Below are 17,628 nucleotides of genomic sequence, written 5' to 3'. Positions count from 1 at the left end.
TTGGCACGGAAACAGCCTTGGTCGCCCTGTATGATGACCTCTGTCGGGAGAGAGACAGGGGGAGTGTGACTCTGTTGATTCTCCTTGCTCTCTCAGTGGCTTTTGATACCATAGACCATGGTATCCTTCTGGGAAGACTGGCTGAGTTGGGAGTGGGAGGTACTGTATGGCGGTGGTTTCGCTCCTACTTGGCGGGTCGGCTCCAGAAAGTGGTGCTTGGGGAACATTGCTTGGTACCCTGGACTCTCCAGTATGGGGTTCCGCAGGGGTCAGTTCTGTCCCCCATGCTGTTCAACATCTACATGAAACCATTGGGTGCAGTCATCCAGAGCTTTGGAGTGTGTTGCCATCAGTATGCTGATGACACGCAGCTCTATTTCTCCTTTTCATCTTCTTCAGGTGAGGCTGTCAATGTGCTGAACCAGTGCCTGGCTGCGACAATGGACTGGATGAGGGCTAATAAACTGAGGCTCAATCCAGACAAGACTGAGATGCTGCTAGTGGGTGGTTCTTCTGACCAGATGGTGGATGTTCAACCTGTTCTGGATGGGGTTGCACTCCCCCTGACGGAGCATGTTCGTAGCTTAGGGGTTCTTCTAGAACCATCTCTGTCACTTGAGGCTCAGGTAGCCTCGGTGGCACGGAGTGCCTTCTACCAACTTCGATTGGTGGCCCAGCTACGCCCTTATCTGGACAGGGATAACCTGGCTTCAGATGTGCATGCTCTGGTAACCTCCAAGTTAGATTACTGCAATGCAATCTACGTGGGGCTGCCTTTGAAGATGGTTTGGAAACTGCAGCTTGTGCAAAATGCAGCACCAGACTGGTAACAGAGACCAGACGGTTCGGATATATAAAACCGATTCTGGCCTGCTTGCATTGGCTGCCTGTATGTTTCCGAGCTTGATTCAGAGTACTGGTTTTAACCTATAAAGCCTTACATGGTTTGGGACCACTATACCTGATGGAACGCCTCTCCCAACATGAACCCACCCGTACACTACGCTCAACATCCAAGGCCCTCCTCCGGGTGCCTACTCCAAGGAAAGCTGGGAGGATGGCAACAAGGGAGAGGGCTTTCTCAGTGATGGCCCCCAAATTATGGAATGATCTTTGTGACGAGGTGTGCCTGGTGCCAACACTGTTATCTTTTTGGCACCAGGTCAAGATTTTCCTCATCTCCCAGGCATTTCAGCATGTGTTTTTAAATTGTTTTTTTAAAGTGTTTTTAAATTTGTATATTTGCTTTTAATGTTTTTAATTGTTGTAAACCACCCAGAGAGCTTCAGCTATGGGGCGGTATACAAATGTAATAAATAATAATTTCCTAATGATCCCTAGCATGGAGTTTGCCTTTTTCACAGCTGCCACACACTGGAACATCTTCATCAAGCTATTCACTATGACCCCAAGGTCTAATTCCTGATCACTCACTGCTAGTTCAAACCCCAGGAGTGTAAATGCGAAATCAAGATTTTTTGCTCCAATATGCGTAACTTTACACTTGTTTACATTGAATTGCATTTGCCATTTTACCTCCCATTCACTTAGTGTAGAGAGTCCTTTCAGAGCTCTTTGCAATTCCTTTTTCTTTTAGCAACCCTGAACAATTTAGTATCATCAGCAAATGTGGCCACCTCATTGCTCATCCCTAACTCTAGATCATTTATGAACAAGTTAAGCAGTGCAGATCCTAATACAGATCCTTGGGGAACACTTTCTACAGCCCTCCACTGGGAGAATTGTCCATTTGTTTCTACTCTGTTCCCTGCTACTTAACCAGTTCCTGATCTCCTCTTATTCAACGTCTGCTAAGCTTACTTGAATCAAATAACTTTATTATGTACAGCCTTAACAACATTTACAAATAATTATTAAATGACTCTCTCATAGAACGGTCTCATTAAAATGTCATAAAATATATCAAAACTGTTAAAAACAGCCTGTTATTACCATCCATTAAAAAAGTTGGATACTCATATCTTAAAGGTAATTTTTTTATAATATGCCTTCCTGGCTGTCAATGCAAACTGGGCTATCAAATACGCAATATAGAAATATTTATTGGCTAAGGGTTCCACTACCACTTCTTGGGGCATTCGATCTGAGAACATCAGGATAATGTGACAATTTTTTTCCCTGGGATCCAAATGCAAAACAGTACAGCAGGTAATGAATTATATCTTCAGTCTGGTTGCACCCACAAATACATTTCTGTTCTGTAACTGGAATTCTAAGGTATCTCCCTTCAAGATAAGCAGAGGCCATTTGTTGAAACCTAAATTCTGTAAATGTTCTTTGGAGCTGAGCAGAAGTCAGAACCTCAAAATAGTAAGATCTTGCATGATTACCCTTAATTTGGAGATACCAAGGAAAAACTTGTGCAACAGCAATAGCTGCCCTGTCTTGAGCAGCAACATGGTCAAAAATCCAATTCCTCAGGAATCTTTGTTGAGGTACTTTGTCAAGATCTTTTTGAAAGTCCAAGTGCACTGTGTCAACCAGATCACCTCTATCTATATGCTTGTTGACACTCTCAAAGAACTCTAAATAGGCTAGCGAGACATGATTTACCCTTGCGGAAGCCATGCTAATTTTCCTTCAGTAAGGCTTGCTCTTCTATATGTTTGTTTATTTTATCTTTATTGATACTTTCTACCCGTTTTCTCAGGACAGACATTAAACTAACCAGCCTGTAATTTCCAGGATCCCCCCTGAATCCCTTTTAAAGTTTGGCATTACATTGGCCACTTTCCAGTCCTCAGGTATACACTGAATATTTAAGGTGGACATGCCACATATCTCCTGAAAGAAGCTCGGGGATGACTGGTGGTCCATGGATCACAGTTGGGGAACCCCTGGTGCAGACAATACTGAGCTAGATAGACTAGGGCATCTGACTCAGTACAAGGCAACTTCCTACACCCCTAAGCAGCAAGGTATCTGGTACCCCATCTTTTTGGTAAAGGCCATAATTCAGTGGTTAGAGCATCTCCTTGCATGCAGAAGGTCCCAGCTTCAGTCCCCAGAATCCCTAGATAGGACTGGGAGAAAACCCTCTCTGAAATCCTGGAGAGCTGGCAGTCAGTGTAGACACAATACCGAGCTAGATGGACCAGTAGTCTGACTTGGCATAAGGCAGCTTCCTATATTCCTAATTATCATTACACCACAGTTTCACAATCGGGAGAAGTTTTTAAAAAGTTAATCACAAGTATATAACTAAATTGTGTCTGCATAGGCTTGCTGAAATAAAGTTTTTAGCAACCATCTAAAACAACAGAGCAAAGGTGCCTGATATTAACAGGGAAGGAGTTCCAAAGCACAGGTGTTGCCACACTGAGACTCCTAGAAAATGCAAAATGAACATTATATGGCACTTGCATGTAATCTAGTCCTATGTCTTGAGAGATCTGCTTCCAACATTAGTTGCTGTTCACAGGAACGCTTCTTGAAGCAGTCTACAACCTAACATCGGATATATGCCAGTCCTAGCATGAAGCTGGCATGCTTTTTATGCTACCATTTCTACACACTCAAATATTCACCACATCAAAGGGGTGGGGGGGAAAGTATAGTCATTTTGCTCTTTCCTACGACACACAGAGCATCTTATGCACATTCAGTAAACCTATACACATTTGATTTCTTAGGTTACACAGATGGCAGAATTCAGCTTTTCTGGCACAACGTTCAAGTTGTCTTGATAGATGTTTTGTTAAGCCAGTCACTCCACATATAGCGATGGTCACAAATTCCCTCATGGAAGAATGTAAATGAGAATGAGTAACAAAAGAAGCAATACGGCTGTACCGGACTTAATACAGTTATCACTCTTATCTTCCAACCTCCCCTTTATTAATATTGTGTAACACAGAAAGCCTCATCCATTCCAATCATCTTTTTACATAACAGAAGTGAAGACAGAGGCTTCTCTCCTAAGAGAGGCATTCAGAAAGGACAGCCAAGCAAGGCTTCTCTCCTAAGAGAGGCATTCAGAAAGGACAGCCAAGCAAGTCTCCTGCAGGCATATGCAAAAGAGCTTTGTTACTTTCTAAGGACACGAGCAGTTTTAAAAACCAGTACTATCTGATTGGAGCAACAGACTTGTCAGCAAAGCGCAAGTGACATTCTACTTACAGCCACTGGATATGGTTCTTGGACTTCTTGGTGATCAGCTGGATACCCTCCAAGACATTTGTGATGTCATAGATCCGCCTCTTCTGCACTTTCAACACCTCTGCAGCCCAGTTGAGATCCACAACACCATCAGGCGATTGGCTCAGCAGCTCCAGGAAACGCTTGGTGGTCAGATTCAGAGAGGTTTCATAGCGGGATTTCTCTCCAGGAGACTTCACCCCTGGGGATCAATGATGACTTCATTACAACTAGCAATGTTGATGAAGGTTCCTCATTGCCTGGCTCGGAACACAAACTTTGGTGATGCAGCTGAGCATCACAAGCTGAACAATCAAGTAGCATTTCCCTAAGTTGTTGCTCTTCAGCTCAGAATTTAAACTAAGTACCTCTCACCCTCCCTGCTGCCTTGAATTCTGCAATTGTTATCCCAGACACCAAGCAGGGAAAAGAGAAATTGTGGCTTCTCAAAGAGGCCTCCAGCAAGACTCACCCATTGCTCAAGGGTGTTGCAGTGCAAGATAAAGGGGATCATGGTGATGGGGGGGGGGAGGCAATTATTTTCAGAACCATTGTGCTGCATCATAAAAATCAACAGTAGTAAGTCTAGTCTTGAAATTTTGGAACTCGATTGAGAAAAAAAACCAAGTTATTTGTTGGGTTTTTTTGGGGGGGATGGCTTGCTCTGTCAAACCCTATTCTGATTGAACAGAACTGAAAGAAGCCCCGACGATGGATTCAAATTTATTTTGACAGGTCTCTTCCTCTTTCTGTTGCTGGGAGGAGCAGAATACTTTATTAGGTAAAGCAAGCAAAGAGTTTTGCAGCCCCCAAGAGCATCCTGCTCAGTTTCCCTCCAGCTTCCGAGATTTCACCTGCCACTGCCAACACACCTTTGCAGCTTTTTAGGGACAAAAACTTGCTCTTTTGAAATTAAACAAGAATGCCTAGATTTATAGGATTCTAGATCTGCTGCCAAATATCAGCTTTGGTAAATGTTACTCTATTAGGATTTTCACATTTTTACAATGACATAGTTTCGTCAGTTCACTCTTCTCCCCTGACTCCATTTCTTCTGTAGTGCTCCTTTCATCTCTGTTCATCTCATTGTCTTTGCACTTTTATATATAAATAAAATAAAATATAAATAATTTTAAATTTAACCCCCTATATGATGTACCAAGCTCATGATTACAAGAATATATAACGCACTGCATAGCAGTGGTTCATTCGGCTATTCAGTTCCTTTAGTCATGGCTTGCTTTTTAACTGGGGGTGGGGACAGGGATGGCGACTACCAGACAGGGGAAGAACAGTAGCTCCGTTGTAGAGCATCTGCTTGGCATACAGGTCCTAGGTCCAATCTCCAGCATTTCCACATAGGGCTAGGAACAGTGGCAGCTGGTGGCTCCATGTCAGTATGGCAGTGGAATCTGCTCCAGGTCTTAGCCTGAACTTTCATGGAGCTGTCCAAAGTACTGACATGGAGCCACCAGCCACACTGGCTGGGAATGTTCCCTGCATAAAACCGTGGAGAGCCACTACCAGTGGAGAGCAGACAATGCTGACCATGACCCAGTGGTCTGACTCTGTATAAGGCAGCTTCCTATGTACCAGTGAGTAACCTGAACAGGAGAGGGGGACCTGACATCCTTACTGGAAGAGGTCATGAGGTACTGGCAGGGGCCCCGGGCTGTGACCTCAGACCATGTGGTATTGTTCCTTCACAGTCTGGAGTACCAACCTCCCTGCCTCTTCACAACACCCTCCAGGAAAGGCACCAAATCCCCTTCCATGGGTTCCATGGCACAATGGCAGAAGTTGGTGGTCCTCCAGCAAACCTTTGCACATGTCGCCGCTGGCCCCGCATATTGTCCAACATAAAGAAGCCAGAACGTGCTCTAACAGCTGAGAGCTTTTATCACTCTTTTGCATGAGACAACCGGTGTGCCAACTGGGAAAGCGTCAAAGGCCCCTTGGGTTAACAAGCAAGCAGAGACTGAAGGAGGTTATCGGAAAGACTCCCTGCTTCAGCAATTGCAGCCTGCCCTGAGACGCTCTTCTTCAAGGCTCAGATTGCCCTATCAGCAGGGAATCTTGCCCGATTTAGTTACTGGGACAAGGACCCTTGAAAGCACTGTGGAGTAATTAAAGCAGCAGAGCTCCCTTTTGGTCACTAGCACCTTTGACAGGGTGTTTTGCTTTTCCTCTGGATGCTTGAACACTCTCTGCAATGTACTGGTGGTCAGTCTCCAAGTTCAGTTTTCGTTTTACCTGGAAAAGAAGAGAGGCTTGTAAGAGATTGGGAGACAGCAACAGCTTCATTTCCGCTCTGCGATGAAACAAGGAGCTTGTGAAGCAACAAAGAATCCAGGAATACTTTTAAAAAGAGGACTAGATCTCTATGGCTATGCGCTACCTCCAGGTTCAAAGGCAGTACGAATTACCAATCTGAACTAAGGGTTGCTGGGGAACATCAGTGGAAGAGGGCTATTACCCTCCTGTCTTCCCTGTGAAGTTCCCAATGACATCCGGTTGGTCACTGTGGGAAACAGGATGCTGGATTAGAAAGGCCTTTGGTGGTCTTATGAGATTCTCCCACCTGCCATTTGAAGTGGTACAGGGCCAGAAAAGGTAATTTCTCTGCATTTGCAGATATAGCCTTAAGACATCACTGAAACAGTCTAAATCTTTAGGAGAAAGTAATGTGAAGGGTGAAGAATTTGTGCAATTGGAATTGCTAGTTTATTCATAGACAAGAAGTTTGCATACCAAAGAGATCCATCCACAAACAAGGCAGCTATTCTTGTACAAATGAAGAGATAGCTTAGGAAGCCATCTTAACTATTCACTGCTCATGCACAGTATTTTAACTCTTCCTTCAATGCAACTTCCTTACAAGGTGTGGAATAAGGACAGGATATATTCTGCAGGTCTCATGAACTATTTCAATGGTTCTAAATTCCAATGATATGTCACTGCTCAACACAAACTGCTAAATCTGAAAAAGATGGGAAATAAGATGACTTTCATCACAGAGGCCCTAAGTGCTGGCCTAGTAAAAGCCAACCAGTATCATCCACTGGACAGTTCTACAAACAGCAAATCTCCATGAAGTTGGCCAGTAATGGACAAACTGAAAAGACACATGCCTTTTTGTATAAAGAAGAACTCCACTAAGGATAGCAGAATTGCAGTATGTTTGCTTGAAAATCCCAGTCTGAGAACTATTTTCATATTAACTGGATTGGATGGCATGTTTTAATGAAGGAAAGCAGTTGCTCCAGCCTTACACACTGCTTAATAATAACAGAACAGAATTCATACAAGTAGAGAGCAGGGCTAGGGAATGTTAACCCTCCAAATGTTGTTGAACTACAACTTCCCAATTCCTGACCATTGCACATGCTAGCTGCGGCTGCTGGGAGCTGGAGTCCAACAACATCTGGAGGACCAAAAGTTATCCACCATAGTAGAAGAGGTGGTAGGGTGGCCATTTCTAACTGAAAATCCAAGAAGTGCTAGAAGCAACAAGCCATGTTCTCTCTCATCAGTGATTCAGACACATAATTGCAGCAAATAATTAAGTTATCACAGAGTAACATTCCACATGTGTGCCATGTTTTTCCAAGTCAACTACATTAAGTTATTAGGTAACGTAGATGGAAATTGGTCAGGAGAGAAGAGAAACTCCAATGAATGACCACTACCATGAAAAATTGTTGATTCAGGCAGCAGGAATAGGTAGAAAACAGACCAAGAGGAGGAGCTAATCAGAAAAGGGCAACCAAAATGATCAAGGAGATGGAACAACTCCTTACAAGGAAAGATTGCAGCATTTGGGGCTTTTTAGGCTAGAGAAAAGGCAAGTCGGAGGTGACATGATAGAAATGTCTAAAAGTACTCATTGCATGAAGAAAGTGGACAGAAAAAAGCCATTCTCCCTCTCTTATAACTCTAGAACTCATGGACATTCAATGAAGCTGAATGTTGGAAGGTTCAGTACAGACAAAAGAAAGTACTTCTTCAAGCAGTGTATAGTTAAACTGTGGAATTTGGTCCTACAAGAGGCAGTGATGGTCACCAACTTGGATGGCTTTAAAAGAGGATTAGACAAATTCATGGAGGATAACGCTATCAATGGCTACTAGCCACAATGGCTGTGCTCTGCCTCTACAATCAGAGGCAGTATGCTTCTGAAGAATACCAGGTTCTAGAAGCCACAAGAAGAGTACTCTTGTCCTTTTTGTGGGCTTCCCATAGGCATTTGGTTGGCTACTGTGAGAACAAGATGCTGGACTAGATGGGCCATTGGCCTCATCCCCTGATCCAGCAGGCTCTTCTTATGCTCCTAACAATTAAAAGGATGATAAAGTAGCATATTAGACTGAAATGGGTTGCCAGTCTGCAGCCATCAGGACAGAACAATTTCTCCATGCCGTTCAGACCCTAATTATTTTATTTTGTGTACAATTTGCCACACTGGTTTCTTCAAGCAGTTCTCCTAGGTCACTACACAGCAAAATCCCATCCTCAAGCTGACTGATTCCCAGAGATCACAACAGCTGGAGAGCAAAGCAAGGGCTAGCCTAGGCAAACTGCTGTCAGGAGGCATTTTTGCTTCTTCTGAAAGGATGGATAAGGAAATACTCACTGCCTGTGGACAGTTAACAAGCCACGCTTGACAGCCAATGTTTTAAAAATAAAATGTCATCTGCATTATTTGCTAATGACTGAAGCATACAAAGCATAGTAAAATCATATCCCTATCTAACTTTTTTTTAAAAAATCCGATGTTTGCTGAAAAGCACCCCACAAGAACAGAAATGCAATTCTTTCCCCAGATGTAAACATGCCAACATCTCCAAGCCTGAACTCAGCCTGAAGATTTGCATGTACAAATTGTTCCATTTTACCATCCAGGGTTGGTCTCATTGCTTTCTTCCCTTTAACTATGGGAGGCAACTGTGGGAAGCCTTGCACCAATGCTGAAAGCCTGAAACTTTTACATTATGAGCAGTATGTTTAGTTGCTTGTTGGCTAGGAGAAGCAACACTGGAAAATCTCACCTGGCAGCCCCAAAATCTGAAGCAACTACCAGGTCAAATTCCACTGGTCCCACTTGTCCAATTACTCAGAGAAGAAACAGGCTACCTCTTCTCAGCACCTAAGACAAGAGGCAGCAGTAGAATCAGAGGGAGGAAGGTGATGGGATGAGGGTGCTATTTACTTAAGATAGTATATGCTCATGCATCGTGCAGGTAAATACTCTTGAGTTTTTTAAAGCTACTGCAGAAGATCTCATAGCATGTTAAAAATGTTCCAGGGAGAATTGTTAGACATGTCTGAATGAATCACTATAGTACAAGTACTTTAAATCTGGCATAAATTAGAAATTCTTTGCCGTGCCATAAAATCAGAATTTCTAGGGGCCCTGAGTAGAAAACTATAACAATTAAACCAGTTTAGATCTGGAAAGCAGACATGCCCTATGGATGCCTTCACATGTGATGCCAAGAGTGCCTTTTAAATGGGGCAAGGGTTGGAACTGGTGCATACGATGAGGGAGCAGTCAACGCATAATTTTTAATTCAGTCCCAAGAAATTTTGCTGTTTAATGTTATCTGGTGAGCTTGTTGATCCTGGGAATATATTTTCCCATTCCTTTCAACATTGGCACATGTAGGCCATAATTAAATGATGTATCCAGGTGATCCCTTCCTAGACTGCAGCAGCCATAGTATTTCCATGCTCATAAAAAGCAACAACAGATGAACATGTACACCACCACTGCCAGAGCATAAGCAGTTGAAGAGCATGGGGTGTAGGAGCTTCATGAGACACTTGGGACGGGAAGCTATGCATAATTATATCCCATGGTAAGTGCCACTGAATAGGAATGTCTACCTAATACACATGCATTAGGTGAGATAGTAGACATACATCCTCAGCCCTGGAGGAGGGTTGTGCATGTGGCATCACAGGCTCTGCTCCTCCCTCTACAAATGAGAGGTGTGTATATTGTTTGTTGGTAGTAGCCCCTTGTAATAAAGATTCAAGTGGAATCTGGTCCTGTGAAGGTGTTCAATACGCATAGCCTGACAGCTGCAGTTTTTCAGCCATTTAAGGTAACATGTCTGAAATATCAAGCCTGGTGAGTGGCTGAGACTGCTGTGCTGCCCCATAACCCAAAGAAGTTGGTGTCTTGTGTCACTGTTGTGAGGGTTCTCCAGGCTGGGTTATAAAGTAACAACCACTGACAGTTTGGCATGAGAGTAGTGTATGTTGCCTTCTCTTTTGCTGCCTCTGTATTAACCTTTCAGTGAGAGCACAGGGTTGGTACAAGGTTTGGGGGTATGGTGATCTTTTTTTTGGTAATATATCCTGGGCTATTACTGTATTAAATGGCTGTGAATAGTTTGCTTGGCTTCCACTGCCTTTAGGGTGGATTTCCTATCTTTAATGTTTCTTCTAAATGCTTTTGTAAAGCAGCTGCTAGAGTGTGCTTATAAGTGTGCATTTTGGGCCAAAATGTGGATTTATTTACCATCCCTTAGCTGTTTTCCAATATATTGTTTAAGGATTTTGTATTGATTATTAATTGCATTGCTAGAAAATGTTTCATTCGAAGGGCCATAGCTCAGTGTTAGAGCATCTGCCTTGCATGTTGAAGGTCCCAAATTCAATCCCTGGCAACTCCAGAAGGGCTGGGAATGTCCCGTCTGAAACCCTGGAGAGCCACTGCCAGTCAGTGTAGACAATACTGAGCTAGATGGACCCATGGTCTGACTCAGTATAAGACAACTTGCTATGTTCATAGTGATGGCATTTGCTTTTGTATGATGTTAGCTTTGCGCTTCTTTTTAGAAGGAAAAGTGGGGAACTTCCCAGGAGGATCGCTCCGCCGGTGCTGCCTCTGAGACGGGCTCCCGTCTTGGATGAAACTTTTTCAGTTTTAAAACCAGTCAGAAGGGCTTTTTGACTGGGGATAATTTCTTCCGGATAAGGAAGAAACGTAGAGATTTCCCACATAGCTTTGTTGTGTTTGTTGGAGACTGGAATTCATTAGAATTGTCTGTGAAAGAAGGTCTTCCAGCAGCTCGGACGGAGCTAGGATTTCTAGCTAGCTCAGCTGATTAAGTGAGCCTTTTTTTTTCTTTAAAGAAAAACGGATTAACAGGCAAGCATTCTCCTGTCTACGCTCATTATTTTGTTATCTATACAGCTAAAGAGATTTGTCAAAGAACCAGCAATTAAGAGACCCTGGGTGAGTCATAACCTTCTCTTTTATTCACGGAACTAAGGGGAAGAAAATAAAAATAGCCTATCTTTTTTTATTATTGCAAAAAGCTGGCATGGAAATCAGCATTATAAAGATTACAAACGGATGTGGGGTTTCTGATTGGAAGAGAATTAAAATTTTTTGATTTATAAGACTTTTGAGTAATATATGTCTGGGACTATTTTTTCCGGTCTACTTTTTTCTTTCTTTTTTTTTTTGACGAATCTGCTCATTCTTTCTGCTACTAGTTATTTGGATGCTGTGAACTAAAGCTGTTTTTGCACTTCTGGACATATAAGAGATAAGGAAGTCCGTGCTGTCTAGAGTGTGACGTCAGTTGGTTTGAAAGATTAACTCCTTTCTAACTGGATAAAGAAATAAACTGTTCTTTGCTTGGGACATTGAAAATTGAAGGAGTTTTGTTCCTTTGGTTTTAAGAATGACAATTAAGAAGATGGTTGAGATCATGGATGTACAAGAAGGGACTTTATCTTTAGATATGTTTCAGAAAATAATGAATGGGATTAAGCTAACAAAACAAGAACTGAGAAATAACAGACAAGCGTTGAAAATTGATTTTGCCGAAATGAGACAGGAGCTGAAAGAAATTCAGGATTCTATGAGAAAGGAGAATAAAGATAGATCTGGAAAACCAAAAAAGGATGAAAGAAAAATTAAAGGCAAGGTTCAAACTATGGAGATTGGATTAAATATGGACTTGGAAAAAGATTTGGATTTCCTGGCTGTGATGGACCCTGGAGACAAATATTATGGTTTGGAACTCAGCGCTGTCCCTGAAGGAATTGATGAAGAGATTGGAGATAAAGATATTATCGGTTCAAAAAAATTCTTGGACTGGAAGGATTTGATGGAACTTGAAATGGAGAAAGTTAACAGAATTAATCCCTGTTTTGTGTCAATGGAAAAACCTTCAAGAGATGTGCTAGTGTATTCTGTAAAAAAGAGGAACAGAGATGCGGCTTTGCAACAAGACTTCAGTGATACGTTCGGAATTGATGGCAAGGAAATATCTGTGATAAAGGAAATTCCTATCAGACTCTTATTATATGAATATGACAGCAAGACTATTGAGTGCGTAAAGATGGAAGATGGAACCAACACGGATAATGGAAGAAGAGCGATTTGAAATTACTGGACTTAGTAGACTTGATGAGTTGGATTAATTGACATGTCTATCTAGAAAAAAATTGATGGACATATATCTCAAGGATTGGAAACTTCTCTTTGACTTTTTGTGGAAGAATAAAATGATATGATGTTAATGAGATTTGATACCAACTAAGATTACCGCTGGAGGAAGGTGATTTTATAATCTATTAAGAGACAGGTTTGTTATATATTATAGACTTCTAGCTGAACTACGACAAATCGGAAGTCAATAGTTTTTTTTCCTTTTTTTATTGTATTAGTTATTAATTTGTGTTTTTTCTTTTTGTATTGTTTTGGTTTTGAAAATTTGAATAAAAATTAATTGAAAAAAAAGAAGAAGGAAAAGTGGGTAGACATCAAACGATGTTACCAACGGTGACATCTGGAAGGCAGCTCAGGAAAAAACACAAGGTACATCAAATCAATTACAATACCACATGTTGCATCCAATACTAGTCCTATCCAGAGTAGATCTATTGATGTTAATGGACATGACTAACTTAGAGTCATTAATTTCAGTGAGCCTACTCTGAGCAGGTCTAGCATTGAATACAACACCATGTTTTAACTCTGTGGCAAGCCCATGGTAAAGAGAGAGCCTAACATAGAAGTGTTCATGAGATTCCAGCTTGAGCAAAGCTGAAAGGTCCCTGGCCCCTATTTATCCGAGTTTCAGCAAATTTAAAAGATGCTCTTTTAAAAAGGCTCTCCAAAACTTAAAAGCCAGGCACCTTGGAATTTGAAATATTTATTCCAGAATTGGTCAGAAACAGCCTTTTAAAAAAACAAAACCTTCCTTCCCAAAATGACAGACCACTCATCTGCCAGGAACTGAGAAATTTAGGTGCTGGCATCCTCCAAAGACCACAGGGTCATGCCCTCAAACCTACTACATGACTTGCATGGAGCAACACCAACAGGGTGGGGAAACCAGACATCTTTGGTCCTTCTCCGAACAGGCACCCCAATGAGACAACACAAAGTAAAAGCTCATTATAGATTCCCGACCCAAACAGTAGACCCTACAGTTAAAACAAAGAATCGAATGTAAAGCAGCCACCTACAGCAGGCCCCTCAACAGAAAGGGCCTCTGTGGGAGGAGGATGTCAAACTAGCAGAGAGCTTTGTGAGCATCACCTCCCTTCCTCTGCCTGCTGAGAAAGAGCAACACAGATTGCAACCATCAAGTCACTTCAACTGGCCAACTTCAACAGCAGCTTCAATTCTCCAAGAGTGGACAGTTACAGGAGAATCCCACATAATATAGCAAAGGGCAATCATAGCTCCTTTTTTTTACTTGGCAGCTGTCTCATTATAGATGACCTTAAGTGTCCAAATCAAATTACTTAATCTCTAACAAGCCAGTCCAACTGACAAGGTAGGGGAAGAGACCATATTTGCAAGTTCAGGCCTTTCAGTTGGGGAGGGAAATCCCTGCTTCCCTCTGCACTGAATCCTGTAACAGCCACTTTACACTTTAATTGCTCATCCTCTACATATACATCGAGGAGGACATGAGACTCTGGCTGCTGGTCCTGCCCGACACTGTGCACCCCCCCCAAAAAAGACCCACAGGTTCAGAGCAATATCTGCAAAGGACTGCCTTGACATATATAGTTATACCTCCATAAACTTATATGCAGTGAAGTACAACTGTACATTTGTAGACTCTCCTTTTCAGACATCACACTGAACATGTGGGTGTCAGGGGCAGGGCCAACAGGCACAGCCCTACTCCCTCTTCCAAGCATTCTCTTTGCCAAATGCTGCTCCTCCACTCAGAACATAAGCACAGCAAATTAGTAGAGTAAATTCAACATTCTTGAAATTTCCTTTTGTCTTTAGTTTTCGAAAAGGACCTGTAGCTTCTTACCAGCATCTCAGTGCTTGCTAGAATTGGTCAATATTATATATTAAAAACAGAGACAATAAGTGTACAGTATACACATCACACCCAACAGGTTGGTCATGCCTCAGCACTAACTCTCAAAGGTACAGCAGTCAATAGCAATGTTATAAATAATGAAGCACAAGGAAACTCTTAGCTAGAGAACAAGAGAACACATGTTCAAGTAATAGCCTGTGGTGTGAGAGTCCAAAAGTGGGCAGCATTTGCCATTTTTTTAAAAAAAAGATAGCAAATCCTCTCTTTCTCCAGTACCTTGTGAAGATCTGCCTCTTTATACACAATACTATACAATTTCATGCATGAATATTCCTAAATTATCCCATTTTATCACAGCATCCATGTCTCATTTTTCCAGTATGCACAATGGTAAGAAAACACAACACAGTTAATCAGTGCTAAAGTCGTTAGTCATAGAGCAATTTTAACATTATCTCCTGTACATACAATGTATGTAAACACACATGCCCCCTAATGTGAATAATGGGGCACATGGGGATGTTTGAGATGTTCTGTGAACACTGATGCAAAGTGATCTGATCCACACCTTTCAGGTTAATGTGTGGATCAGAATGCAATTATCCTTCGGATTTCACACTTCTGTGCTACTTCATGGCTCAAAGAAGATATTTTAGGATAACACCAGTTTGGAAATGCCTACATTAAGATAAAAATATTGTTTAAATATATGTTTTGTGATAAAATATGCATCTTCATGCATATTCGTGCAGATTTTTTAGAAAAAGAAATGCAACAATTAATGCAGAAATGGACATGTATGAGCCCATGCCAAGTTGAAATGGACTTGAATTAAGACTGATCTGCCCATCCTTAGGGGCACAACATACTTCACCTTTTCTCTCACTTAAAGGCACTAGTGGATATAACAGAAGCAAGAGTTACAATGTTACTGCTGCTTACTTTCTTTTCATGCAGTGGCAAACTTATCACCACCGGCTTTCCCTTCCATAGGTTTTCCTTTTGTGTAATGTCAGGCTGGGCATTGCATACCTTGGAAAGCAACTGCTTAACATAATCGAAGCCAAACATTTGTCTTTGTTAAGAACAAATTGCACAGAACTCAGGCCTTGACATCCTGTAACAGGAAGTTAAACTGCTTCACTAACATTTACAGGCAGCTGCTCAGAAAGGAAAGAAGAAACTCATCACAATCCAGCAAGTTCTGCAGCCAGATTTAGAAGAATTTAATCCACCTATCTAGGACAGGCAGAAGAGTCCTGCAGGATTCAATCCTACAATGTAGTATTCTGAAGACTGGACCTTCTAGTTAATGATTTCTTCACATGTTTTCATGAGCACTCTCTTTGCCCTTCTTATGAGATTGCTACATATGCCACGTTTAAGAGGCACTATTTCAGTCACAGTTTTGAAACTCTCCCCACAACCCTCCTGTAATTACAGGCATCGGGGAAGCCATTACAAAGCCACATGGGATTATAAGAAAATTGTATCAGCTCACAGATATAACTGTAGGAATGTCCTTCAAGTCCTATACCAAGCCAGAAAGGGATTAGAAAGGCTTCTAGTTTAATGACTCTCATATTATTTAGCACTGCAGGAATGTGCTAGGTAGTTATTCTGGCCAGAATCAACAAGCTGAATCTTTTTTTAAAAAAAAATAATTGTGGCAGTGGGGCAATCTGAGAAATTAACCATTATTCCCCAGCATATGGGTAAAAACAACAACAACAACATTTTATGGAGATTATAACTTGTTCCGTTACTCTGAATGTAAAATCTAAAGAGTGCCACATTTCCCTTGCTCACAAGAATGTTTATATTTTTGAACCATGCCCCCCCTTGCATTCCTGAAGAAGAGCTTGTAGAGGCTCAGGCACAATTTTGTGGTAAACAAAGGACATCTATAATATATATGCCCGTCTCCGTAGGGTTATATTGCATTATATATATTAGCTGTACACATGTAACACATTTTGCTCCCGTCCTGCTAGAGACCAACAACAGGGAAATCTTGTGGCATTACCGGTGGACGTTCCAGAGGAGGCCTTTGCGTTGCTGTCTCCAATCTGGCAGGCTGTGGAGTGGCGAACAGCAGCAGTTCGGTATCGTTCTCTCCTTCGGTCGTGGGGAGCTGGTCTGGGGTGGAAATGATCACGATCTGCTGTTCCATCACATGGATGGCCTCTGCTCCCCTCAAGAGGGCTTCCAGGTCTGCCACATTCTGAGTCACTCCCAGACGCTCCAGAGACATGATACAAAACGCCGGGACTCACATGCCCGGGAGCCTGGACGAGAGTGGGGTGGTGAAGGAGGAAGGGGGGAGGCCTGATCTTGCCCCCTCCTCTCCCTCCCTTCCCCCACACACCGCAGGAAATCAAGAGATCTCTTCCCCCCCCCGTCTTGAAAGGACTTCCCGGGAATCAGAGTCGTATCAGGGGAGCAGTACCATCGTCCTGGACGCCGGGGTGGAGGGACACACCGGATGGCAAGGGCTGAAAGCCACGAGCACGCCCCATTCTCCTTAAGACCAGAGGCCCGGGAAATGGTGTCCCGCGGAGGTGCAGCCAGCCAGGGCCGTAAGTTGAAAGGAGGAGGCAAGGCCAAGAGCGGAGGGCACCAAGGCTGTTTTCCTGGTCATCTGAGAATCCCCCCACAAAGACTCTGAGCGCCGCTGGGAAGGCAAGGCTGAGGGTTACACAGGGCTCTCTTCCGCCCACGCTTTGCGGGTCAATGCCGACTTCCTAGCTGAGCTGCCCTGCCCAGCTCCGCTTAGATTTCTCTTAACCTCCCACAAGTCGGGCTCCTTCTTCTTCTCCCCGAGTCTTTCCGCTAGAGCGCTCAGCCAAGCCCCTTTGATCTACTCAAGCTCAGCTCAAGGCACTGTTATTGTTCCCAGCTGCTCCCGGCCCCGCACACGTTTGCGCGCCAAATCCTTTTTGCCGCGAAAGCAGCACGAGCAGGGTATCGTAGCTCTTATTGGTCAGATCCTCCACATCAACATTCGGCTTCGGAGGAGAGGTGCCGCCTCATTGGACGCCGCTTTGAGGTTGATACATCACGCCGCCGCTTCGTTGGTTACGATCTGGCGGCCGCCGGAGCGCCGTGGTGACGGCGCAAACGTTCTGACAGGCATCCAATGGCAACGGCCGGG

General features: G+C 42.9%; 1 protein-coding gene across 1 annotated transcript in view; it reads right to left on the bottom strand.

Annotated features, from left to right (window-relative positions):
- E2F1 (E2F transcription factor 1) overlaps positions 1-17,529 on the bottom strand; it is a 42,692-nt gene extending 25,163 nt beyond the window's left edge. Inside the window, exons 1-3 of the mRNA XM_061631653.1 lie at positions 16,501-17,529; positions 6,321-6,411; positions 4,141-4,360 (exon numbers count right to left, since the gene is read on the bottom strand). Of these exons, the coding sequence (XP_061487637.1) occupies positions 4,141-4,360; positions 6,321-6,411; positions 16,501-16,728 (539 nt within the window). The 5' untranslated portion in view covers positions 16,729-17,529. The remainder of the gene's footprint in view (positions 1-4,140; positions 4,361-6,320; positions 6,412-16,500) is intronic.
- Between the last annotated feature and the right edge of the window lie 99 nt (positions 17,530-17,628).

The sequence above is a fragment of the Rhineura floridana genome, chromosome 6, assembly GCF_030035675.1.
Source record: "Rhineura floridana isolate rRhiFlo1 chromosome 6, rRhiFlo1.hap2, whole genome shotgun sequence".
In the NCBI taxonomy this organism is placed as follows: Eukaryota; Metazoa; Chordata; class Lepidosauria; order Squamata; family Rhineuridae; genus Rhineura; species Rhineura floridana.
Note: the sequence above shows the minus strand (reverse complement) of the source record. Positions and strands in the feature narration are given on the sequence as shown.